Source organism: Tympanuchus pallidicinctus, unplaced genomic scaffold (assembly GCF_026119805.1).
Source record: "Tympanuchus pallidicinctus isolate F22 unplaced genomic scaffold, pur_lepc_1.0 scaffold8, whole genome shotgun sequence".
NCBI lineage: Eukaryota > Metazoa > Chordata > Aves > Galliformes > Phasianidae > Tympanuchus > Tympanuchus pallidicinctus.
Window position 1 is genome coordinate 55,124,552 of NW_026294802.1, and position 25,854 is coordinate 55,150,405.

General features: G+C 56.7%; 2 protein-coding genes across 7 annotated transcripts in view; both read right to left on the reverse strand.

The window, feature by feature from the left end:
- Positions 1 to 20: 20 nt before the first annotated feature.
- Positions 21 to 15,786, reverse strand: NR5A1 (nuclear receptor subfamily 5 group A member 1). Of its 2 annotated transcripts, none has more exons than XM_052668154.1 (7): positions 15,461 to 15,786; positions 13,367 to 13,485; positions 12,950 to 13,091; positions 10,085 to 10,725; positions 4,752 to 4,871; positions 4,465 to 4,612; positions 21 to 1,941 (listed from the first exon to the last, which is right to left on the reverse strand). In XM_052668154.1, exons 2-7 carry the CDS (start codon positions 13,466 to 13,468, stop codon positions 1,694 to 1,696), a joined length of 1,401 nt encoding a protein of 466 aa, XP_052524114.1. In that variant the 5' UTR covers positions 13,469 to 13,485; positions 15,461 to 15,786; the 3' UTR covers positions 21 to 1,693. The 2 variants fall into 2 exon arrangements, with proteins under 2 accessions (XP_052524114.1, XP_052524113.1); XM_052668153.1 differs by having other exon boundaries at positions 13,367 to 13,482; positions 15,461 to 15,760.
- Positions 15,787 to 19,431: 3,645 nt separating this feature from the next.
- NR6A1 (nuclear receptor subfamily 6 group A member 1) overlaps positions 19,432 to 25,854 on the reverse strand; it is a 65,781-nt gene continuing 59,358 nt past the window's right edge. For all 5 annotated transcript variants that reach the window (XM_052667989.1, XM_052667988.1, XM_052667987.1 and 2 more), the window contains one exon: positions 19,432 to 25,258. In XM_052667989.1, coding sequence (XP_052523949.1) covers positions 25,170 to 25,258 — 89 coding nt within the window. In that variant the 3' untranslated portion in view covers positions 19,432 to 25,169. The remainder of the gene's footprint in view (positions 25,259 to 25,854) is intronic.

A 25,854-nucleotide genomic window follows, 5' to 3' on the forward strand; every position in this document is an offset into this window, starting at 1 on the left:
CAAAAAAGACAACGTCTGCCTTCTTAAATGAACTGCAAAATTTATTACAGTGGTTTACTCCTGACATGGAAGTTAATAACCTCCTGTCTGGGAAGGAAGGTGGGGAGCAAGGGGCAGAGGGATGGGAGAGAGGAAAGGATGTGTGTGAGAGAGAGAGAGACACTTAAGGACACTTTTCATTTTCTGAAAATAAAATCTTTTACCTCCCAAACAATTTTCTCCAGTTCTTTAAGTTCACAGAAAGAAGAAGGTGAAACTGAACCACAGGAGGAAAATGCACAAACGTTGAAAAGCAAAAACAAACATGCTCTTCTGTATCTAACAAGCTGGGGTTGGCAGTTGGCAGCGCGAGAGCTCCTCAAGCCCCAGCTCTGCGTGGAGCTGCAGTGTGTGTGTCCCCTGCGACTGGCACAGCGGAGAAAAAACCTGAACCAAATCCATTGGTGGAGCTGGCAGGGCCATGTGCTGGGCACCAGTGAGGAGCAGCGCGGGGCAGGAGGAGGCCGCAATGGAGCCTCTGTGCTGCCCTGCTGAGCCCCAGCCCAGTGCAGGAGAACCGGCATCTGTGCCTGACTTTGTGCTCTGCTGTCACCTGGGGACAAGGCAGCGCTGGCCCTCCTGCTTCCTCCTTGCCCAAGTGTCAGGGTGTTGCCAGGGCCCGAAGCTGCAGCCCTGGGCACGTGTTGGCACGTGCTGCTGCAACTGTCCCAGTGCCCACAGCATGAGGCCAGGCCCTGAGCGTCCCTCCTGCCCTGCTGCCACCAGCATCACCTGGTCAGGGGGTGGTGCCCATCCCTGTCCCTGTCCTGCCCTTCTGCTGCTCCCCAGCAGCACACAGGCACAGCTGGTGGCTGGAGTGAGCTCCAGGAATCTGCCCAGGCTTTGGGTGCCTGGCTGTGCCTCTGTCCCTGCACCTTCTCTTGCCCTGCTGCAGGGCAGCTGAAGTGTCCCAGGGATGAGTTCCTGTCCTCAGCACTGTCTCTTGGAGCCTCTACACAAAAACTTGCCATCCTGGACGTGAGCTGAGCCCAGACATGGGTGGGATTTGGGCACTGCAGGTGCCAAGGGCTGTAAAACCGTACTTCCTGCCGTGGCACTGGCAAGCGCTAAGAAAACGGAGCCAGCTGAGGGTCAGCGGTGCCCTGCTTTGTGCTGGGCAGGCAGTGACTTCCCGTCAGACAGGAGCAGGTCTCTTAGCCCCAGGGCTCAGCTTTGCTGCTGCAGAAATCCCCTGCCGCTGTACTGGTGCCAGAGCAAAGAGAAACCCCACATGCTGGGAGGATTTCAGCTCACTTCTTCCCATGCCCTCTACACCAGAGGGGGCATGCTGGGCAATGGAGGGCAGCGGCAGAGAGACAGAGTGCAGGGATGACAGGAGAGGAGCAGAAACGGGAGCAAAGCTGGGACAGGCTTTCCCTCTGCTCACGTTGCAGACCCAGGTCAGGCAGTGGGTCGGGCACTGACTGTGCAGGGTCTGCAGGGCTGCAGTGCTGGCAGGGCAGGCCGGCTGTTGAGCACGCATCCCTGCGACCGCTAACTGTCCTTACCACGTTTTAAAATAAATCACCTGGGACCTTCCACTGGCACAGGTTAAATAGCATCACTGAGAGGCGAGGGGTGGAGAGGAGGTCCCAGGTGCATGCCCTGCCCCACTGCTGCATGGGGCCCTGCAGAGTCCATGTGGGAACTGCACTCAAGTCCGCTTGGCATGCAGCATCTCGATGAGGAGGTTGTTGCAGGGCACCTCTCCGCTCAGGTGCTTGTGGTACAGGTACTCCTCTGCCTGCATGCTCAGCGCCCGGACCTCGGTCAGCCGCAGCAGCAGCTGCCGGAACTTGTCTGTGCAGTGCGGGTAGTGGCACACTGTGTACTCCAGCAGTGCTGCATTGGCCTTCTCCTGAGCGTCCTTAGCCAGCGTGTGGTTCTCCAGGTACTTCACATCTACAAGAGAGCGAGATGGGGGGAGTGAAGTGGAGCCAGGCACAGGCACTGCCTGCACTGTGCTGGGTGCACCAGGAGGGTCTGTCCCCACTGTCCTTTCCCCGGTGCCGCAGCTTGGGTGCTCAGTTTGCTGATCGCCGTGCTGCCAGCTCCCCGTGTGTCCACACTCAGGACTGAGTTTGCAGCTTGAGCGCTGCCTGGCTGTGTGGAGCCCTCAGATCCAGGCAGCAAAGCGGTGGGGTTCTGCAGTTTATCTGGGGCTTTGGAGCCCAACAGGCATGGCCACGCCAAGGGCTGAGCGGCTCCTGGGAGGGCAGTGTGAGGTGCTGGTGGTGGAGGGGCCTGGGACCCGGGGGCCCAGCCTCCGTGGTCAGGGTTTGCTGGACACCACACGGTGTGGGCTGCAGGCCTGCGGGGTGTGCCTGGCACTTATCAGATCACCCTTCCCTTTTAACTCCTGTGGCACATTTGCTCCTATTGTGGCCGCCTCCCTTCTACCCGGGGTTGTTGTTATGAAATCTCTTTATCTGCATAAGGTTATTGTGCATGTCATTAAAAAAAAGAAGTTATATTGATAAATGTCAAATCTATCCCCTGAGTTGGCTCAACAATAGCTAGTTCTACTCGATGAACTCACCTGGTTCTCTGAAAGACCCTATTCACTGTTTAATTGAATATTTGAATAATCTTTTCATTCCTGCAAGGAATAAAGAATGTTGTCCAAATAACATTGACTCACTTCATTTAGCGACACTGCAGCAGTTGCAAAGACTGTCCTGTGACAAAGCCTCCCATCACACATACAGATATGCCTGGGATTATTTCTATGCCCTCAAGTGTTCTTCCTATTCACAGCTCCTTTTGTTTGGGAGAAGCTGCTGATAAATTGCAAACGCTTAAGGGAATGTGGGCTATAAAAGCCTCTCTTCCTCCCCTCCCCAAGAGTAGCTGCTTCATGAATGTAAGTCATGAAATCGAATGATAGGTCAATCCATTAAGGCTCTATTAAGCCCTTCTGTAGAACAAAGCTAACCTGTGCCGTCCTCATAAATATTGCTATTTTGAGAAGCCCTAATTTTAATTAAATCTCTTTACCTGCTCAGGAGAGAAATCTATTTAGAACTCAAATGGCAGCTCTTGTGAGTGGGGCTTGGCTTTGATTGTGCTGTGGCAGAGTGGTAAATGTGGAAATTCTCTTGTTAAAGGCAATTACATCCTGAACATAATACACAATCCCATCCTCTACAGCTGAGCCTGAGAAGGGCAAATTACTCCAAGTGAGCTCTGCAATATGGAGAGAAAAAGTTGAATTTGGGGCAAAATAATGTCTGGGAAAACACTGCTGTTTTATTCCACGCCCTCCGTGAAAGCTGCTGCTCTGGGGATGAGGAATCCCAGGCTGAGAGCAGTGCTGCAACCACCGGTGCCTGGAAGGATGATGCCCTGCTTGCTGCCATCTGCGGGAGGGATGGGGACAGGGATGGGTTCAGGGATGGGGATGGGGCAGCCTTGGAGGTCACGCTGCTGCAGAACCCACGGGGCAGCAATGGGGCATGGCCCCCTCTCCAGCTCCCTCATTTCCCAGCACTGTTTGTGCCACACCTTATCACTGTTGAAATAGCGAGTCGCCATATCTGGTTGCTCTGGATTTCAAAACAGCTCCAGAGAAAAAAAGAATGCCTTGGGAGGAGGAGATGCTGCAGCTGCAGGAGGGGACAGCTGCATGGCTCCCGGCTCCCTGGGACCTGCTGCTGCCAGGGATGTCCTCAGCAAACTCCACTCCGAGATTGGGATGGGACAGAGACGCCCATCTCTCCCCAGCACCCAGGTGCTGCATACTCTCTCTGGGCACAATTAGCAACAGCGGTGGCAGAGGTGTCAGGTGGCAGCGGGGCAGACAGCTGAGCGCCTGGCAGCCCTGTGCCGGGGGGTCAGAGCTCCTGCTGGGACGGCACCAAACAGGCGGTGGTGGCAGTGGTCACGAAGGCCACGATGGGGCCACGCGTCGCATCCCTGCACAGCAGCAGTGGGCAGAGGGTGCAGCCCCGGGGCGGCAGGGCTGGGCCGGGTGGGCTCTCAGCTGCGGCTCCGCGTGTTTTGTCTGGGTGAGGAGCGGCCGTGTGAACGCGCCGCCTCGGCAGACCGCAGGCTCCGGGCAGAGCCTAATCAGAAGCAGCGCGCTCCTGGTGCTGCTGCTGACGCACATCCCGGGAGATAGGGCTGTCCGTGCGGCTGCCCCTGCCAACACGGCGCTTTGCAGGGCACTATCAGCTGCTGCCTTCTCTGCAGAAGCAGGAGAGTGATCAAAACAGGCTCTGCTCATGGGACTGGGGATGCAGTGTCCTCCACAGCCACAATGGAGCAGGAACAGCCCTCAAAGCTCCAGATTCACAGGGCAGGGCAGCGGTGAGGCCTCAGCCCTTGTTCTCAGTGCGACACCAAAGCCTCTTTATCCCCTCTGCCCATCCACGAACACAGGCGCTGCCCTCACTGCCCACTGCCCCATCCACAGTCCCCACTCACCGAGGCTGAAGAGGATCAGGAATTTGAGGCAGACGAACTCCTGACGGTCCACCTGAAGTGAATGCAGGTGCAGGACCAGCTCCTGTGCCCGCAGCACCAGAGAGTGCAGGATGGAGCCCGCCTGCGCTGCCACTGCTGACAGATCCACCTGCAGGAGGAACAGCATCAAGCATGGGGCCCCACTCCCACCCCACCATGTGCCCACCACAAACTGGAGAGAGGAGTGAGCTCAGAAAGGAGGCAGCAGCAGTCCCCAGCTCCACAGTGCAGTGCAGCCCTGCGCTCACCTCCTGCCCGGTGACCAGCAGCACACTGTGCTCTTTGCCATGCTGCAGCTGCCGGTACACATGGTCGAACACCAGCAGCTCGCTCCAGCAGTTCTGCAGCAGCTTCATCTGGTCTCCCACCTGTAAGAGAGCAGAGTCACATTGCTGGCACCGGCACTCAGACGTGGTGCTGGGCCCTGGCTGTACTGCAGTGCATCCCACGGGGCCGGGAGTGCTGCGCTCAGTGTGGCACAGCGTGGGTGCAGTAACAGAGAGGAAGCAGTGTCAGAAATCTGTATCCACTGCCCAAGCACAGCAGCGAATCCGGTCATCAATGGGTGCCACAACGGGAGGCCACCTGCTAGCAGGGCGAGCAGTGGCACTGCTTTGGCACTGTACCAAAGCCCACATGGGATACCTGAGGCCCAACAAACTTCTGCTCAAGGGGAGTCAGAGCCATGGGGCCACCGCTCGCAGGACCACAGGTTTGTACACAGGGCCACAGGTGGGGAGGGCTCACAGCAGGAGCCCACGGGGCACTGCTGCCTTCCCAGGAGCCCCCTCCCTCCTCTGCCCAGCTAAAGAATTACTTTTCACAGATCTGTCCCTACCGGTGGAAGCCCTGTGCACACTGTACCCACAAAATACTTCCCAGTCCCTCACCCGCACACATCTATGTCCCACTGACGCTGGCTGCCCCTTATCAGTGCTGCCTTGCCTCCACACAGCAGGAACCTCACAGAGCCACGCACAACATCTTTAACAAAACGGCCATTGGCCGCTTCCCTGCAGCCTGACGGGGCTGCACAAAGGCTCTGTGTCTGCAGGCTGCTCTGGGCTGCTTCCAGATTGAAGGAACAGAGCGTCCGTTCTCCCAGGGCAGGTCTGGGGGAGGCGTGGGCAGCACTCAAATCCCAGAACCCACACAGCATGCCTGGCTGCCCACACCTTCACACACCCCCACACACAGCCATGTGCTGGTTGGGCATGCAGAGCTATATGTGTGCACAGCTGTGTGTGCAGCTGTAAGAAATGTGCACGGCTCTAAGTGTATGCAGTGACATGTATGCAACCAGGTTTGCAAAGAAATACTAAGACATTTAACTCGAGAGGCAAAGTGTCCAAACTTCCCAGAGTCTCCCTGGAGAGTGGGGCTGGAGGCCCCAGTGGTGGATGGCAGATGAGCCAGCCATAGGTTTGGGTGCATGTGGCACAAGGCAGAGCTGTACCCAACCCAGGCCTGATGGTGCTGCAGGACATGAGAGGTGCCAAAGCCATCGTTCCCACAGATGAAGATGGGGTGACTGCAGTCACCTCCCCCCAGCACCACCCGGAGAGCTCTGCAGTGCCATTTGCTCTTTGCTGTTGATGGAAGGAAGATAGATGCGGTATCATAGAGCTGGATAATGCCATCGTTTGGCTGAAGAGGCTGCAATAAACCAGTGCCGGGAGATTGCAAAAGGAATAGGAATGAGATGAGAAAGAGCTTTATGGATCCCATGCCAGCACCCCCAGGGGCCACTGAGATGTATTTTGGGGGCTTTGGGGGTGAACATGGCAGCAAGGTGCAGCAGGACGCAGTAGGGCCGCCTGGAAGCAGCGCTGAACAGAGCACAGCTGGATGGAGGGTTCTGCCCAGCTGCTGCACGAAGAACTGGGGAAAAGCTCATCCTGCATCAAAACAAGTGGGAGATCCACATCCTGGCTGACCCTTGTCCTGAGGCGGTGCAGCGGCGCAGGGATATGAGCTCCCAGCACAGCCCCCCTCCCACTCCACCGCTCGTGGCTGCACTGAGCCCCACGCTCACTCTCACAGTGTTGTTTTCTAACCTCCTTCCTGTGCCTCATTCCTCGTTGGGATGATCTCCAGAAGGGACAGACTGAGGGTTTTGTGCTAAAAATGGCTTAAAAAAAAAAAATCTTTTCCAAAAGGAAACATTTAAACAATCTTGAGATCTTCGTTCTTTCCTTGAACAATTGCTAACTGCCTTCTCCCCACCTCTGTGGGCAGTTCCAGCACATCTCCATCACACCACCAGCCCCCCCCTCCATCTCGCATTGCCCAGCCTGAGTCAACACCCCACCCACAAGGGGCAGACAAGGCACCCCCCTGCCATGGCTCCATACCCCGCAGTGCTCGTGGCTGAGCAGGGGCTCGTAATGTGTGGCCATCCAGAGGCGGTTGGTCCTCTGGTGCAGCGGCACACTCCCTGCTCACCTGCAAAAGTTAAGCAAAGGATCACCCTCTTTTAACGTCAAGGCTTTTCAGCAGAGTGCTGCATGGAGGACCTGATGCAAGCTGTCTTTAAGCGGTGACCTTTATTTTTTGAAGAAGGCATTCAACCCATGCACAAAACACGGCAGTGAAGGGCTCCTCGCATGGCGTGAGCGCTCACACATCTCCACCACTGCAGAGAAGGCCTTTCTGAGATGGCAGTCTGTGATCAATGGAAAATTCCATTGCTCTGCAATAAAGGGCTGCCAGGGGCAGGCGGTGCCCCCAGGGCTCCGTGTGGCGCTGTTCCTACAGGTGCTCCCCGGCCCACAGCACAGGCAGCTCCTGGGTGTGAACACGAGCTGCCAGCACCACTGCTGGGAGCGTGAAAGTGGATTAACCATCCACCAAACACCGCAATTAAAACCCACACGAACACAAGGTGTGACGGCCAGATGCAGGAATCACTCCCACTGCCCTGACACCACCACAATGAGCAGCGCAAAGCAGAATCCACTGAGCACGGTGCAGGGTCAGCTCCCTGCAGGCAGAGCTGTGCTCAGCCCCAGGCTGCTGCCCCTTCCCTGCATCACTGTGGGAGCACACGGCTGAGGGAAGCGGTCACATTTACCCCAGTGCATGGGATGCTGAACATTGCTGCTGCGTCCACCGCCAGAAGGAGATTTTAAATCTGCCAAAAACGCACTGGCTGTTGGCCAGGAGATGGGGTCAACATGACCCATGTGTGCTAGAGACAGAGGAGCAGCCGAATGCATATGGGACCAGCGGGAGCTCCCAGATCATTCCCAAGGAGCGAGGGAAACTGGTCCCAGGGACAGGGACCAGCCACTGTGCCCCTCACCACATGCCCATCACCACGTGCCCTTCACCACGTGCCCATTGCTATGAGCCTATGTGCCCACACTCAGGGCTTTGGGTGGCCTCTGACTGGAGCCACAGCAGTTTGTTGCACATTCCTGGCTGCTCATCCAAACCCAAAGGTCATCACACGATGTGTACATGACATTTATATGTGCACGGAGCACCATCACCTATCTAAACAGTACCACGTTAATATTGGTATATAAAATGAACCTCGGGCAGACACAACGTGTGTGTATGAGTGTGTGCGTGCACATCTCTCTCTCCTCATATATATATAAAAAAATTACATCTGAAAGGACAAAGTTGCCTGAGACTCACAACCCTACAAAATATATTTCACCCCCGGCCCATATTTTTCTTCCTGAAGAGCCGCTGCAAATCTTCCCTCAGCCCTGACACATCTCATCTAGACTCAGTTAAAGTTCGTATTTATGGGCGTCAGCGCTGACCTCTTCCACCTCCGCCCGCGTGGCCTCGCGCCGCGGCTCTGTGGCCGGCCCTCGATAAACAGAGGGCCCCCAAATCCCCCTCTGCCGCGCGGCATTATTAGTCTTGCCTCCGAAGGCCAGCGCAGTCCGTAATTCTCCGCCTGGTGACACAAGATGAACGCGGCGACATCAGTCTCGCGGCGGATTGGCATGGGGACCCTCGTTTGTCAGTGGCAGACTGACAGAATTACTGGCCCTTAAATGAAACGATATATCTGGGAAGTTAAATCTGTTTTCAATCTGGCTGCCCTGTGCCGGCAGGCGGACGTGGCGCGTGAACTGATGTCAAGAGGCCGCTTGCCCCTCTCCCCCCGCGTCCTTCCCAGGGCGCAGGCGGGGGGGTCTCCCCAACGCCCCCGGCCACGGTCATCCCCTGGAGGTGATGGCAAAGGATCTGCAGCAGCACGACGATGGCAGGAACGGACATGGGAACAGGAATGGGACTTGCTGACTGGGGGGTACCCGCAGCAGGCTGGGGCAGTGCTGGTGCAATAGCTGTGCAAAGCCAGTGTGATGCTCAGTTCAATGCCTGGTGCAACGCTTAGCGTGATGTCTGGTGCAATGCCAATGCTTTGCCTGACTCCTCAAAGCATCTAGCTGCCCTTCCTTGGCTGGTGCAGCAGCAACCACCTGCATATGGCCATTTCCAGGAGTGGGGGGGTCCATGGAGTCCCTGCCCTGAGAAGCGCTGACTTTGCAGCAGGGACTGCCTATGTTACAGCCATCAATCCCTGAGGCCACGATTTTACACTGTGCTCACAGACAAAGCCATAAAGTCAGCAAAGCCATAAAGTCGGCACTAGAAGAGTTCATTTCCCACCCTGCCGCTCTTTGATGCGCTGTGCAGGGCAGGGAGCAGCCATGGGTCTGTGGAGCTGCCCTGTGCTCAGGTGAGAGCTCTGGCCCTCCTGCCTGGAGCCCTCAGATGTGGATTCATACAGAAACAGCCCATTCTCCTGACTCGATCAGAAAGACAATAGCATTGCAAGGCTACGTGGCCATGCAGCTGAGATCTGCGTTTACACTGTTTATAATATCTCCTGCAAAACAACAGCCTCTCTGTTCCCAAAATCCAGGCTGGACACTGATACGATTGAAAGAAGCCTGACCCAGCCCCACTGCGTGCCTTCCGGACACTGTTCTGTGCAGCCGGGGGCTATTTTGGGCGTGAGGACTGCTCTGCAGCCCCTGCCTGAGACCAGGTCCCATGGCAGCAGGATGGGTCGGTATGGGGCAGTGCAAGAGGGCACCACATGTCCCCACCTGTGGCTCAACTCTCTTTGGCTGCATTGCAAAATGCATCTCCTGGTTTTGCCCCAGTTTGAGATCTTTGATCAGCCGGGGCTAACAATGCAAAAAGGCTGAGCGTGGCTGGGCTGCCCCAGCCCTGCTCCCCCCCACTGCTGGCCCCAGTTCTTGTGGGGCTGGGAGGTAGAAGGGCCCTCGTCCCATCCCTGCTGGCTGCTGTCAGGCCCCTGCCTGACAGCATCGATTTTCCTCCTGAAGATGAAGGAGAGAATTGTTTCACCCGTAATTCCTCAACGTTACGTTTTTCAATTATATCTTCAGCTTGACACTGCGCTCACTCTGCCTTGCGATTGCCTCCATAACCCCCGCTGCCGTGATGGATCACATACGTGAGCCCCTTGTTGCCAGCTGGGACCATTCTGGTGCTCAGCTGGGACGCCCAACCCCGCCACATGTTGGCACGCTGCAGCCCCCACCCCACTCGTGCCGGCCCCCCAGCCCCCATTGCCCAGCCCTACCTCCAGCTCCTTGAAGAAGATGCAGCTCCGCGCCCACTCCACGATGGAGAATAGTGTCTGGTCAGCCATCTTGCACATGAGGCCAAAGGTACTGAGCTTCTCATGCCGGCCCTTGCCCTGCTCTTGCTGCAGGCAGGCCAGGATGCGTGCCTTCACCTGTGCCTCATCAGGCTCCAGCTGCAGCAGCTTCAGGATGACCTCGGGGATGTCGGGTGGGGAGCTGCTGGGGTAGGTCTCTGGGTACGCATAGGCAGGCACGGCCTCATGCACAGCGCTGTAGTGGTCGGGGTACTCAGACTTGATGGTGCGGTTGGGGAAGGAGGGATAGTGGTAGCCAGCGAGCGGCGCGTGGCTGGGCACAGTCATGGCCAGGGAGGGGGTCCCGTAGGGGCCGCGCTCATAGTCAGCAGGCGTCAGGGCGGCGGGGTTGGGCGGCAGGGTCTTGGCCATGGCGTGGATGCTGTGGATGGTGGAGGACAGCCCGTAGTCGTTCTGCACGGGTGACACGATCTGTGGCACTGTCTCCAGCTTGAAGCCGTTGGCACGGATCAGCGCTTTCTTCTGCTGCTTTAAGGCACGGTCCCGTTTGTACATGGGGCCAAACTTGTTCCTCCCACCACGCATCCGATCCGCGCGCACGGCTGTGGGCAGAGGAACAGAGCTGCAGTGAGCAGAACAGAAGCAGGGTGTGGGGGGGATGGGGACCGATGGGGCCGGGGGAGCTGGGACCCCTTCCCAGAGAGCTGTGCTGCCGGTTGGGGTGTGCTGCATGGTGAGGGAGGAAGGCATATTTGGGTGCATGAAATACACGGAGGTAAAGAGCGCAGAGCAGAGCCCCGGGAACGCGAGCGAGTTGGGTGCCTGACGCTGCTTTCATTTTCACGGCCCCCGGGCCTGGACCACCCCTGGAATTTCATTCGGGGAAGCACAGACCGCGCTGCCTTCTGCAATCCTCTCCCATCCTTCGGAGTGCTCTCCCTGCTGCCCCGCTCGTCACCGCCCTGCTTGCTGCGGCGGCACAGCAGAGGCTGCTCCGAGCCTCGAGTTAAACCCAAGAATGTGTCACCCAAGCAGGTGCTTCTCTGCAGCACAATCTTGGCCCCGGCATGGCGGCCGCCGGCCCACCCGCACAGCCCCGGCAGCCGAGAGGGGAGCGAGCCAGCAGGCACCGCGCGGCCCCGCGTGCAAGGGAACAGCCTTTGGCGGGTTTGCAGCCCTCGAGAGCAGGCTGCTGGCTGCTCTGTTCCGTGCCCCCCTCCTTCCTTTGCCTCCCTTTCCCCGCGTTCCCCGCGGGGCTGCAAGCCCCCAGACTTTCCCCAAGAAGGCTGGAGGGGAGGCAGCACGGCCGGGAGCAGCATTTGCAGGAAAGCAGGAATGTGCTCCCCGGGGAGCTGCTCTGCGATTCCTCCCTCGTTCTTTATTCATGGAAACAGCTTACCCAGCCGCGCAAAGCAAGGATGCCTCGATACTGGGGTACCTGGTCGCTGGGATGCCTCCGCTCGGGCTATGAGAGCCCCGCTGCCCTGGGTCGCAGCCTGCACCCCCGTCTGCACTGCAGTGCGCGGAGAACACAGATCTCCCCCGCCCTCCAATTAAAGTACTGTTTCCCCCCCACGGCCCGAGGCCGGGCAGGGCGATGACCAGGGAGCGGAGCCCGGCCCTGCACGTGCGGGAGGTGCTCACAGAAGCCTCCCGTGGTAAACGCCGATCCCCTGCTTTGCTCCCGAAGCGCGAGCACAAAGAGGGAAGGGGCTTTCCTGCTCCCTCGCGCTCCACTTTCTCATTTCAGAACCGGATCCGTTCTGAAATCTCGCTGGATTTTGTCCTGTCTTGCTGGAGGATTCTCCGTGTAGCTCAGATTCCCTGACCGAAAAACACCGATCACAAAGGCAAGGCGGGCTCGTGTTTTTAACACAAAAGAGTCCCACGGGAACGCCGTTCGCCTGCGGGTGCCTCCTCCTTGGTGAGCTGCTGCGGCGAGCAGCGAGGAGATAAAAAAAAGGGGTGAGAGGGTGCCCAGGTGCAGCCTGGGCAAAACACGGGGCCGAACGAGCTCCACCGCACGAAAACCGCCCAAAATAGGAAAGCGGAGCGTGTCCATCCCAACCCCGAAGGCGCAAACGCCGCCGCTGCCTCCCCTCGCTCCCAGCACCCGTCCCGAGCCCAGAGCTGCCGCAAGGCGCGGAGCGGCCCCGCTCTTCGCTCTTCGCTCGGCCACCACTGCACGGACCGCGCGAGGAGCGCTGCCGGCCCGCCACGCGCCCGCTGCCACCGCGGCCGGGGAAGGGGAGCGGGCACAGCTGTGGGATTTCCTTCCCCGTTTGTCTGCGGTCCTCAGCGCGCTTTGCGTGTGCCGAGCGCGGCAGAAATCCCGGCGTAAGGCTCGGGGATATCAAAGCCCGACCGTCGCGACGCGGTGGGGCTGAGCGCTGCGACGCGCGGCTCTCGGCGGATCACCGCGTGTTACCGCGCTGCCCGGAGCCGCGCAGAGAGAAAAACTGATTTGCGGCGGATCTCCCGCAGTTTTCGTGTCAGTCTCATAATATTTAACGTTTTCCTTAAGTCTCTGCTTCTGGAATTGTGCGATTAAGGAAAAAAAAAATTCTAAGTTATTTCCCAACGTTTTGCCAAGCAAGGACAGTCCCGGAAAGTTGAAGCCTCGACAGCCAAAACACGGGAGAAACAAAACAAAAACAAAGAAAAGAAAAGCAGAATACAGGGCGACAAAACGAATTTTTCGTTGACTTGGGGAGGAAAAACGGAATCGGAGCTGCCTCGGCAATTCCCGGCCCGGGAGGCGCGGGGCACAGAGCGACCGCAGCGGGGGGACAGCACCCAACCCCCCCCCGGGCCGCCCCGCGGTACCTTCCAGGCGCATCCCCACGGTCAGGCACTTCTGGAAGCGGCAGTACGGGCAGCGCTTCCTCTGGGTCTTGTCGATCTTGCAGTTCTGGCTCTCGGTGCAGGTGTAGTGTTTGTTGTTCTGCACCGTCCTCTTGAAGAAGCCCTGCGGCGGCCAACAGCGGCGATGCGTCGGCACCGGCACCACGCATCAGCCCGCATCAGCCCGCACCCAGTCCCCTCTCCCGGCCCCGGCCCCGCCGCCCCCCGCCCGGCTCCCGCCCGGCTCTCGCCGCTCTCCCGTCCCGCCGCCGAGCGGTGAATCGCCGCCAACGAAAGCGGGCGGGGGGCGGCTCGCGAGAGGCTCCCCTGCCCCTGCCCCGGCCGTGTCCCCCCCCGCTCCCCGCCCGGCCCCGCTGCCCGCCGCCCGGCGGCTCCTACCTTGCAGCTCTCGCAGGTGAGCAGCCCGTAGTGGTACCCGGAGACCTTGTCCCCGCAGACCGGACACAGCTCGTCCAGGTCCTCATCATAGGAATAATCCATCCCCGCCGGCGGCCCTGCTGCGGGACGGGCGGGTCAGCGGGGCGGCACCGGGCGGCCCCGAGCCCTGCGCCGGGTGCGGAGCGGGAGAGCGGCGCGGCGAAGCCCGAGCGCAGGTGCCGGAGCCAGAGCCCTTTATAGCGCCTGGAAGAGCATCTCCATGCGGGTGCGGGCGGGCGGACAGCCCCCCGGGGGATGGGGAACCTCCTCTGGGAGAGCGGGCGGCGGGCGACTGGGGCCGGGCTGGGGAGGAGGGACCTGCAGGGACCCGGCAGCCCGAGGGCAGGGCGGGAGGGGAGCTGGACGCCGCCGGGGCTGCGGCCGGGGGCGGCCGGGACTGAGGGAGCCCCGGGCTGAGGGCACCTCCTCAGGAATCATCGTAAGAAGGGACTGGGGGCTGCTGTGTCACCCAAGCACAGGACGTTGCCTGCAGCACTCAACAAGTCCTGAATCCCTTAATTCTAATGCTACCAACCCCAGCTCTATCCCCCAACCCTAACCAGAGCCCCGCACTCCCAGCGCTGCCCGGACCAAACCCTTTGCCCCCACAGCAGGCAGTCGCAGGGAGCTGATCAGAGCCCGGACTGAGGAGCGCGGAGCGCACGGCCTTCTGCACCTCCCCTGCAGCCATCGGGAACGGCACCGGCACTGCCGCTGGCCGGCTGCCCTCGCACGGCAATGCTGCCTGCCCTGTGGCACGCTCAGTGCTGCTGTTTAATTAATTGCTTCATTTTAAGGGACTCTAATGAAACATTCCCTGTCAAATCAGTGCAGAAGCACATTCTATTCATCATCTGCATTTGTCCTGCATGGAAGTTTCCTGCTCACAGGTGAACACAGCCAGCTTGGCTCCCTGCCCTATCAGCTGAAGAGCCAGGGCCAAATTCAGCCCAAATTACAGCCGGGACTGAAGCAGGGGGGAGGGCCACACCTGGTGCCCAGGGGCACAGCAGCACTCAGGCAGGAGGAGCTGCCCGCTCCAAGCTGTATGGACTGAGGCTGCCATGAGGGTGTTTGGCCACGAGGAGAACAAGGGTCCACTGCTGAGCCCCGCAGGGCCAAACCACACTCCTTGAGACACCCTTCTGTCCTGCTGCCTGCATGTCACTGCCATTCGAGGTGCTTGGTGCCTGATGGAGCTGCAGGGAAGGCATTGGCCACAGGGCTTGGATCATCCCACACATTTCATCGCACATGTCCCGTCCTGCACATCCCATCCCACACAAGTTGTCCCACTCTTCTCACCCCTTACGGTTCATCCTGCACACCCAAGGAGGCCCACGGTGCCCCGCGGAGGAAGCAGTGCTGGCAGGGATGTGCGGCAAACAGGAAGTGGGCTCAGCAGAGAATCACTCCAGAGCCACCCGGCGTGGAGCCCACACTAAGAATAGAATAGCAGTGGAGCAGCCCTGTGCAGGGTGGTGTGCAGGTCCTGTTGCCTGTGGAGCCTCTCGGCAGCAGCCCCACACCACAGGGAGCCTCTGTGAGCTACAGAGCCACCAAGAGAGGAGCCCAGGAAGAGCTGTGGAGTTCATTTGGGTCCCAACAACCCCCACGCTTGCTCCAAGATGCAGGGGCTGGGCTGGAGCAGGGGCCAGGCACACGCAGCTCAGCACTGCCTGCACTCCCAGAGCCCTCGGAGGCCTCTGCTCACCGCCCCCTCGTCCCGTCAGCTGGATCTGGCGCTTCTGCGCAGCATGGCCGAGGCTATGGCAGGGCCTCCTGCTGCTGCCAGAGGGCCTGGAGAAAGGGTGGGCATCCCTGGGCATCCCCAGGTGTCACATGACATCCCTGGATGTCCCTGCGTGTCCCCAAGCACAGCTAGCACTGGTGCCTCCATCCCTTCCTCACGGAGATGGGAAGCGGAGGCCCACGCATGGCTCCCACTTCCTCGCCGGGCGTCTCCACCCTCCGCCATGTCGCTGAGACCCTACGAACCAAGAGCGTGGGAAGGGGCCCAGGCAGCCACGGGGCTCCCCACCGCCAAGTACTCACCGCGATGCGACTCAGCGCTGCTGTGCAGGGGGCCGAGGTCACAGGAGAGCTTCTTCTGCGTCGATGGCGAGCAGCTCCAGCTTGAGGACTCTCTGTGGGTGCCGGGCAGCGCTGCCCGCTGCGGGCGGGCTGGGGGATTTATAGGGCTGCGGCCGCCGGGGAGGTGTGGGTCCGGCTGCGCACACCGCCCGGTGCAGGACAGCGGCCAATCTCCTCCCCACGGGGGCCAGGCTCAGCCGAGATGGACCAACTTAGTTGCCTTATTGGTTTCTGCGGCCACGTGACCATGCTGAAAAACATCATAATTAAGCTACAAAATGCTGCTCATAAACTAGCATTAGAAAGTGACAGGGGAGATAAGTGGGACCTCTGTGGCAGATAAAGCGCCAGGAGAGAGGAACTGCGGGGAGGTGGGGGCACGGCGGGCAGGGCAGCGCACCAGCGCCCACGTTGGGGCTGCGCTGATTTACGGTGCGAGGGAGGGGGCTGTGAGATGGACGAGGCGGGGCAGGCCATGGGGCAGCGAGCCCAGCAGCAGGCAGCCGAGGTGCATAGCCCTAGTGGACTGGGGCTGCAGAGCTGCACAGGAAGCACTGGGGATGAGGTGTAGGGGCATAGAACTGCTGCTCCACGGGTTTCCCACCCCCCGCACTGCCCCGGTGCCACCCCAGCCTACAGGCACAGTGGGGCTGATGGCTCTGTCCCCTGTATGGGCAGCGAGCTGCAGCCCTGGGGTGCGACCACTTTGACATCTCTCCTCCCAGAGTGGAGATTTACTCTCCCAACAGCACCGCGTTCCAATGTGGCACAGCATTGCCCTGTGGGTCCATGCTTGGCCCCAACCACAGACTCTGGCTCGGAGGGTTGGCACAGGGCAGTGGGGAGAGCAGCGACAGGGCCCAGGCACGTCCTCACAAGCAGAAGGGAGCACAAAGCCCCAGGGAAGGAGTGGGAGCTGCAATCTGCACTGCCCAGGTTGTTTTTTCCGTGCTCTGCAGCTGAAGAGAAGTGAAAAGTAACGAAAACACAGCTCTGTAGAAGAGCCAGGCCTGGAGAGGCAGCTTCCGCCCCAATCCCCAGCAATTATCAGCTGAATGCCAGATGTTCCGATGCAATGCCAATGTCAGGGAAAATAAATCTCTGGCAGGTTCAAGGTCCCGCCAGGCCGGCACGCAGCGGCTCGCGGCTCAGCCCCGAGTGAGGCGGGGACGGAGCAGCGCGGGGCGGCCGCAGCGCTTCCTCCCGCTCCCGCTGGGCATTGTTCCCCCGGGAAGGCCCGGCCTCACGCCGCCCGTCTGCTATTTTGGAAGCGAGGTGTTTGTGGGGGTAAATGCGTTCCTGCGGCCTTGGGCACCTTCCCTGCTCAGGCCCTCGCCAAGGCTGCAGCCCAGCTCCAGCGGTTCCCGGCCACACGGGCTCCTGCATGTAGCCGACTTGGGGCCGATGGGCACCGGCACCGCCTCCGCTCTGCATTCTGCTGGGCCGGAGCCCCACCACGGCCGTCATCACCGCCCCAGCTGCTGTGGCGGGCACCAAAGGGCCGTGCGGCCGCAGCCTGAGCCCACCGCACCGCGCCACCGCTGCAGACTGCAGCCACGCTTTGGCGCCTCGCTGGTGCGCAGCCTTGATGCTCAGCAAAGCACATCTCCTCCTGGGATGTTATCTCCATCCATGCGGCTTATCGGCGGCAGGGCAGCCCTCCTGCCTGCGCCACGTTCCCGGAGCGTGCCTGCAGCAGGTGTGGTCAGCACTACTGTTGGCCGCCGCTGGCTGCCTGCACCGCCGGCTGCCCGCAGTCCCTGACTCCGCGGCCCGCACCGATAATGCGCGCGGTGAGGACTTTGGCGATAGCGCTGCCGATGACATTACCTTGTCCCCCGCATTCTTCCGATGCCACGCACGCCTGTGCTTGGGGGCGCGGGCAGGCCCGGCGCATGGCGGTGCGTGCAGATGGTGCGCAGGCACTGCCGCAAAGCGCTGGTGGTCTCCTCCCGGGGGGACTCATTGACATATCAGTCACATAGTTCTGCATAATTGAGACTTGGATGCAGCCTCTCTTTATGTTTCCTCTTGGCAGTTGCCAACAACATGAAGCACTCCTAGGTCAAAATGACAGCCTTTTGTTTACTATTCTTGCTTATGTGCCTCATTTTCTTCAAGGATAAGAGCTCTTTATAGGAATCTTTATTGTGATGAGGTTAGCGGAGAGAAAGATTTCTCTTCGGCTTTCTTTCTCTTTCACAGCTGATTAGCAGGGTCACCCTGCGGGGAGAGCAGCGTGGGGCTGGAGCCCAGCGCCCGCCTTGGGGGCCGACGGCTGCTCCCCGCCTCGAGCAGCCCCATCCCAGCACCAGGAGCGGCAGGCAGGAGCCCACTGGGGACACACTGCCACCATCCCGGCAGCAGTGGCTGTCCTTCATCTGACTCCTGCACAACGTGGGAGCAGCTGGTGCGAGGTGGGAGCCCAGAGGAGATAGAGTGGTGGGGAATGAAGCAGAGATCCCCCCGGCCCAGAGCTATGCCTGCAGACCTTCACCCACTACATGGGGAGCCCCATCCTCACTCCGCACCCCACCCTGGCTGTGGGTGACCTGCTGGGGGGCAGCTTCTCTCTTTAAGAGGAAGGCGGCTTATCCTTGAAAGTTACTTTGCGAAGGTCAAGAGTGGGACTGTGACAGAACAGCCTGACAAACGCATCTCCCAAAGTCCTTGGGCCCGATAATGTATGTCCCATGCAATGTTGACACTGGTGATCCACCAAAGATCAGGTTAACAAGTTTGACGTTGGTGACAGCGTGATTTGTTCAGTGCTGGCTCTGGATTCATAGAGCAGTTGGCCTTCGGTGATAAACTATGGCACTCGGCACACGAGGCTGCGGCAGTTGTCACCAGCCCGAGCTCGGAGATGAAAAGGAAGCAGAGCTCTAATCAAAATACAGTGGTCAGCAGAGGTTCAGCTGGAAATTAAAACGTCTGTGCTTTTCCCAACCGCAGCAGCCCCCGTGCCGCCGCATGTCCCCGGACTCTGCCTTGGTGCTGGGCAAACCCAACCCCGCAAGTACAGCGTCCTCTGCACTGCCCTGCACACCGCCAACCTCCGGGGCCCCTCGGGGGAATAAATCCAGGCAGTATGGGGCAGAAGCATCACAGCCACTCTGCTAGGAGGAGAAGCACTGTAAATAAGCAAAATGAGCACAGTGGAGAGGGACAGGACGAGGGAAAGCATGCGGTGGAAGAGTAGAGCAGTGTGGCTCATGCTGGGACTCCTTAACTCCTGGAAGGAGCAAGAGAGGAGTAAGCAACGCTACAGAGAGAAGCTGGGGTCTGGGACACGACTGACCTGCAGCCATCCTGCAGCCAGTGCTGTTTGGCTTGGCCCAGCACGAGGCAGCTCCTCCACCCTGCTCCCAGAGCAAAACCCATTCAGGTCTGAACAAAAGGATTTCTGTTGTTGAAAGAGATGTTGGAGACCTTCCTAAGTTAAAATGTCTGCTACAGGACAGCACTGCCCTTGTGAGTGACCCTACACGGATCCATCGGCTTCGTGGAGGACCAAGAGCCACCATCTGTATGTTCAGCAGTTCACAGAGTGCCCAGGGCCTCGACATGCACCCACTGCACACAAAGATGTAAGCACCCACCTCACACCATCTTACATCTCTGAAGGGTTCGTGCAGTCGCCACAGCTGCTGCCAGCGCTCCCAGGCACAGCTCTCTTCCAAATGACCCCTCCCACCCCTGCTGCCCAGCCATCCCCCCACGGCCCCATGCCATCAACCTTCACCATCACCTCGCAGTGCCCCTGGCCCACCCTGACGCCTGCTCTTGGTGGGACGCAGACAGGCTCACGCAGCCCATGAGACCCAGTGGTACCCAGAGACATCCAGCACCAGCCCAGTGCCGGCCCCCCAGTGATGGGGCAGTCACTCTTCAGGGTGGAGGACGAAAGCAGACGGCAGCCTGGCCAGCAGTGCAGAACAATTCACATTTATTAGTTCGTACAGCTAACACTCGCTAAACATGCGTTCAACACTTATTGGTCACATTTCCACAGGTAGTCAAGTCACAGAGCGGAGCAGCGGAGAGGGGACAGCGCCGTGCCCCGTGCGGGCTGGGGGACGCCAGTGGGGCCGCGGCGAGCCGGGCCGGCTCCAGCTGTAACAGCATGCCATGCCAGGGGACATCCTGCTTCCCTGATTTACACAAGGGATCGTGGGAAAAACACAGCGTGCTGCTGGAAGAAACCATAGCTGGAAACATCTGCGGAGGGTCCCAAGGACCAGGACCGTCCCGCTTCGGGCACACGCTGTGAGCCAGGATGCAGAGCTCCAGCAGTGCAGGGACGGGGCTGCAGTCTGCTCCAGGCTGGGCACCAAGCAAGTCAAGCCAGCAGAGCACATCCTGCACCGTTCTGCACTACGAGGAACGCGGAGCTCAGCACTGTGCAGTGCTTCTGCCCTGCTACTCCAGCACCCAGCGCCTGCGGATCACAGCCGCTCCAGCACCAGGGAACAACTGCGGAGCTCCCTGGGCCGCACCAGCACCAAACCCGGCAGCATTTCGTTTTTCACACAATCCCTTTGAGATGATAAACAGGATGTCACACGAGGTAGTTTTGTCATGGAAATTGAGTCAATAATGTTATCAACTATTACAAGTCATTTTATAAATTGAAAGAAAACAATGAATCACAAAAGGCTTTGTTAAGGTTGATCGTCATCTGGTTTCAATTTCTGTTTCTTTCTGCCCTTGGGGGCGTTTCTGCCACTGAACGTGTTGCTTCTTTCATAGACCTGTTAGAGGTCAATTGCACAGTATCTCTCACTTTTTTTCTGTTTTTTCACAGCAGAGATATTGCCCTCATTGCCCCCCAGACCTCTGCACACACCCGAGGTGCTGGGACAGCCGATGGAGCAGGTTGTGAGGTTGTGGCCCCACTGCCCACGTTGGTCCTGGCCCAGAGCTGCTGCTCTGCAGAGCCTGTGGGTGCCCCCAAGGCAGCTGCAGAGAGCACAGATCTGAGAGATGCCCTTAGAAGCAGGAAGAGGAAGCTGCACCATGGAAATGAAAATGCTTCAATTCCTAAGTAACCAACTGACAGCAGGAACGGGACTGTCTGCCAGACTGTCCTATTGAGTAATACCCAATTTCAGCTTTCCCATGAGCATGTGAACACATGTGACACAGAGGCAAAAAAAGGATGGGGTACATCAGTTGGATTTGGTGATCGTAGAGGCCTTCTCCAACCCAAACGGCTCCATGATTCCATGAGCTGCCAGGTGCTTTGTACATGGAAGCACGGGGGGAATCTCCCGCTCCCTACAGCGACGCACCCCCAGGGGAAGCGCAGCTCCCCACGAGGACGGCACGTCGCCCCTTGCTTTCCCAGGGTGCTGAGTGGGAGGCAGCACGCTTCCCAGCCGCCCGAATCTCCAGGGGAGGCTCCATTCAGATCTCAGACAGTCCTCCAGACAAGGCATGAAAGAAGCAACCACTGCAACATCAAAACTTAGGGTTTCTCTGGGTCACGTTTAAATACTTATCCCTGAGCTGCTGTGTGTTGCAAACAACACACTGAGAACCCAGAGAAACACTACGGCTTGATCCTGACATCTCATGCATCACCCCCGATTCATACATCATCTAAAACTTAAAAATCAGCTTCACACCTAAAGTAGTTCCCCACGTTTCCCCCTTTCTCCTGCCTTCGACATGGCAGGGATGATTGCCGCTTCTTATCCTGAGAAATACAGAAATAACAACACTTCACAGACACCAAGCTTCATAGCTTCAAATCAAAACCAAGAAAGAAGAAAGAATGAACGGTAAATAGCACATTCACAGAAGATTTTTTTTGTTGTTTTGTAGTTTTAAAAAAATGTAATAAAAAGAAATTCAAGTTTTTTGTTTAAAAAGGTTGGTTTGAAGGACAAGATTTAACAGAGCGGACCTGAGCTGGCTGCGCCCGCCCCGTGCTGAGGAGCCCCGCACACAGCCGCGCTCAGAGGCACCCCGTCAGTCCTTATGCGACAGCAGGCCGGAAAAGCTCAACGCTGCAGACCTACAGATGCCGGAGCTACAGCTGGATCCCACAGCTCTGCGGGCAGCAAGGTGAGACGAGGGAGATGGCAGCCACCAGCACGCCTCACCCTTAGAAAGCAGCTGGCGTGCGTGCAAAACGGCTGCGGGGCCGGCGCCACTGCATCACCTCCAGGACCACCAGGTCAGGAAGGCTCCTGGCATCTTGGAGCGGCCTGGCAGCCACACACAGCACAAAAGATCTTGCTGCTGACACGTCACAGGGGCACGGCTCTGCTCATGGGACGGAAGCCCAACCCGAAGCAAGCAGGGGAAGGGAAGCCAGCGGCTGTCAGAGCTTCTGCTCAAGTCCTGGGGTCTCACCCCCGTCGCCTGCAGCAGCAATTTTTGCTCTATTCTCCCCGCTGATGATGAGCTGCGAGCTGTGAAACAGCAGCAAGGTGCCCACGCAGAGCTCCTCTGAAAAGGTGAGCCCCTGCATTTCAAATTTATGTCCCAGATCTCTGCTCGGATTAAAAGTAACTCTTCAGCTTTCCATTTGCACAAATACTATGAAGGAGAGGAGGGGGTCAGTCAGCCAATTTATCTTTCAAATCGGGGATAAAAATTGACTTGTCATGGCAGAAAATTCTACCAAAGACTATTATTGTTGATTGATTCCTCTATGACAGAAGGTCAGATAAGCAACAGCAGATAGATACCAAAGATAATGAACTTCCCCCTACTAGCATTAAGCACAAATAAAATATGAGGCCCTGTAAACCGAATGCTACGTGAAGAATGGAACAAAAATTCCAACCTTTCCAGGGTGTCCTTCAAACCAAATTCACAAATACATCTAGCGACTGACCTAACGTCTCTACATTTCTAGCTACATTCCTACCTTCTCATAATACCTGAGTTTGCAAAGCAACACATTCACTTTACCCTGTTTAAAAAATACAAGTCATTAGAGGACTCGGTGCAGAAGGTATTAAGAATGACTGTCCAGTGAGTTACATTCTGGTTTGCTATATTAACTTCTCCCTTGCTTGTCAGTTCAGTAAGGATCTTCCACTCCCTACAATAAATGCTGCCAATGGACCTTTACAAAATCTGGTGTATACAGCAGAAAGAACACGTGCTGTCCATTTACCATCCTAAGTGAACTTAGGGGCTTTGTTGTTGGTGCAGCATGAGTCTTGGGAGCACTTTGGATAAACTCAGAATAACAAACAGATTGGTTTTGTTGGGTATTTGGCAATAAGATGACTGCTTTTATGTACACTTATTAAAACTAACTCTCATTCATCAGCAGATTATACAAGTTTGGTGATTGTAGAATAAAATTATTCCTATTCAATTCGACAATTCTTTGAGTGTATAGAACAGCAAGTCAGAAGATAACCCGTAATAAAAAGATTATATCAAGCTATTTGGAAATTAAAGTTAAAAGCGAAGAAATACTTTCTAACTTACAAACAGATAAACTAAACTCTTCCCATTTACACTTGAGGTATACGACGTATGCAGAAGGCCTTCCTGAGAAATACGTGCCTGTCTCATTTTACAGTCAGAAAGTAAATGAGATTTACAGAACCAGCTTTGGATTTGTGAAGCTCTATCAAACCGAACTGCTGCTGGTCCCAGCAGCTGTTACCCGTAACTTCGTATTTAAATAGTGAGAAATGAACAGCTAGTGGACTTTTAGAAAAGGGAAACCATCGAGCTGGAAAATTCCCAGGCAGAATTCCAAAGAAAGCAGTGCTCCTTGGGCCTTCTGTAGCCAGCAGCACACCTCCAAGGGGCAGCCTCAGCGAGCAGCCAGGGCTTCCAGGCGGCACCCGGTGCCCCACATCGCTGCTGACCAACCCAGAGAGTGCCAAGCCAGTCTCACAAGGGCTCCTGGGCTTCCACAGAATGAGTACAGGGAAGGAAAGATGACTTTGGTGAACGACATTTTTGTCCCGTTCACCATCAGATTCGTCTTCATCTAATAGCAGCTTCAGTACTTTTGAGTAATATGCAGCTGTTACCAGGACAAGACAGAAAGGGAGCAACTGGATCCTCCTACCCTGAGCAGACAGTAGGTTTTTCCCAGAGTATTTTAAAAACAGCATTCAAAAGATCACAGTAAGGACACAGGGAAAGGACTCCAGCCAGGGTAGCGTGGCCCTAGGATGACTGCGTCTTCCTCAGCTAATGAAGGAAACCAAAATAAAAGCACCTCCCCTAAACTCCCCACCACCACTATGGGAAGGACATGAGATTACCCACGAGATATTCAAACTGAGCCAAACGCCGGGATGGAGCAATTGCTCACACAGCTGGCTGCCATTAAGCCATTCCTCCACGCGCTGAAGTGGTGTGGAGGTTGCTGGATGGAAAAGCCCAACCCAACACCTGGGACAAACAGCTTACCAAGCTCTGTAGTCATACCAATTTTTTTCTGGAAAGAAGGGATTCCACTAAACAATAACACTGTCCTTGCAGGATACAACTATGGGCTGTGCACACTCCCCGAGTCCAGCAGAGAAAGCCATGCCAGAGGATCCTGGAGTCCTTTCTCGCCCTTGTGCAGGCTGCATTTCACTGCAGGATAAGTTAGCAGTTCCCATAAATGAACTGCTTCTGATGGCTGCAATGCAGAAGTTTCCTCAGTAGTCAATGACATCTTGGGGGAATACACTAAAAGGGGCAACCCTGCCTCTTCCCTCAGTAGGCTTTTCCTGTTTTTATGAACCTAAAATGGACTTTAAGGAAGCAATTAGAATGACAGTTCTCACTCTCTCACAAAGAGTACCTTACTGCTGCCATGCTGGGAGCCTACTATGAGCTGCAACAGCACAGTTTCAATCCAACAGAAAGGTGTTGCAGCAACAATGGCAGCCCAGCTGGGGAGGCTAGGGAAGGAGGGCAGCTCACCATTGCCAGAATGAGGGTGAGAGCCCTCCTTGCCTTGGGAGCCCTGCAATCCTGGTGGCAGGATTCAAGAAAGCTGCAGGCACCACCTGCATCTGAAAACTGCTGGAGGAAAAGAAACCTACTGGGCAGACAGACTTCCCTTCTTCTCCACTCCCTGTCTTCCCTTTTTTTTTTTTTTTGTTTTTTGTTTTTTGTTTTTTTTTTAGTTTTTTTTTTTTAGTTTTTAAACAAACAAACAAAAGCTTGGCACTTCTCTAACACCCCCTTTTCCAAAATTGTCCATCTGGAATATTGACAGCTCTGTCAATGAGGCAGTTTGCATTCTATGACAAACACTTCTGGATACAAATCATGAAAAGAGCAGTGTGCGAACAGCATCTTTCCTTGAGGTAGTCTTAGTCATCTCAGTCCCCAGCCCCAAAATACAAAAGAACTAACCCTAACAAACACTGCAACTTTAAACATCTTCACATTCTGTAAACTGCTGGAGAATGCATCTGCTGCATTCATACAGAACCATGTGCATCGTGTTGAAGATCATACATTCAACTCTGTCGTGAAATAAATATATAAGGAAAAAGAGTAAAAAACAAAACAAACAAACAAAACAACCCAAACAAAAGATTCTTGCTACAATGGCAGGGACACCCGTTGCCCTGTCTCAGCACTTCCCTCCTGCCTTGATGATGTTTCCCCCATCCTCTGGAGGTGAGCCCGCTCCCTGCCTGAGGCACACAGTAAGGCACGGGCCGGGGCCAAGCTGGGCTCACTCTTTGCTCACGCTTGTCTTGCAGGAATGCAGAACGGCCTTAAAAAGGAGAGGCAGCTGCTCCAGTGGGACATTCACCATCTTTCCTGTTAAGAAAAAGATCAGAATTAGCAGCCATTCCCGAATCAGATTTCCGAGAGACACCTAAGCCAGCTCCACTGATGACGGTTTTACCTTGAACCTTTCAGAGAAACAGTTAATCATCCTACGGCTACATTAGACATTTGATACCCATTTGGGCACAACAGGATTTATTATTTACTGAAATGAAAGCTAAATAAATGGGCAAAGTCAGATCAAAATGATTTCTCCACAATGGAGCAGTATTTATAGAAACTGGGAAAGACTAAATCCTGTCTCTCCTCAAACTCCCTTGTTGATCTCAGCGAGTAAATTACGTGAGCTATTATGTGATTATTATCTGGTTTGTTACAGCAGGGTAGGACGAAGCACACTGAGCCTTGACACAAGGAGACAACATCTTCCTTCACTGTAACATCTGGGAACAAACGATGTCTTAATAACACCAGATCCTGCAGATCTAATTAGCGGCACAACCAAGCTAGGAACTTCACCTGCATGTCTCAGAGGTGCCGAGGCCCAGAGCAGCTGAGGCAGGGGGGACCTGCAGGTCTGCTGCTGCCCTGCTCACTGAGCGTCCCAGGCAGTGTGCAGGGATTTC

What these genes read in the sequence shown, in the direction of transcription:
- NR5A1 (XM_052668154.1), bottom strand. Translation starts at nt 13,468, where the DNA reads ATGGATTATTCCTATGATGAGGACCTGGACGAGCTGTGTCCGGTCTGC. An exon ending in CGTGGGGATGCGCCTGGAAG is followed by an intron (nt 10,726 to 12,949) that starts GTACCGCGGGGC and finishes CTCTGCCCACAG; the next exon opens with CCGTGCGCGCGGATCGGATG. An exon ending in CCTGATCCTCTTCAGCCTCG is followed by an intron (nt 1,942 to 4,464) that starts GTGAGTGGGGAC and finishes GCTCTCTTGTAG; the next exon opens with ATGTGAAGTACCTGGAGAAC.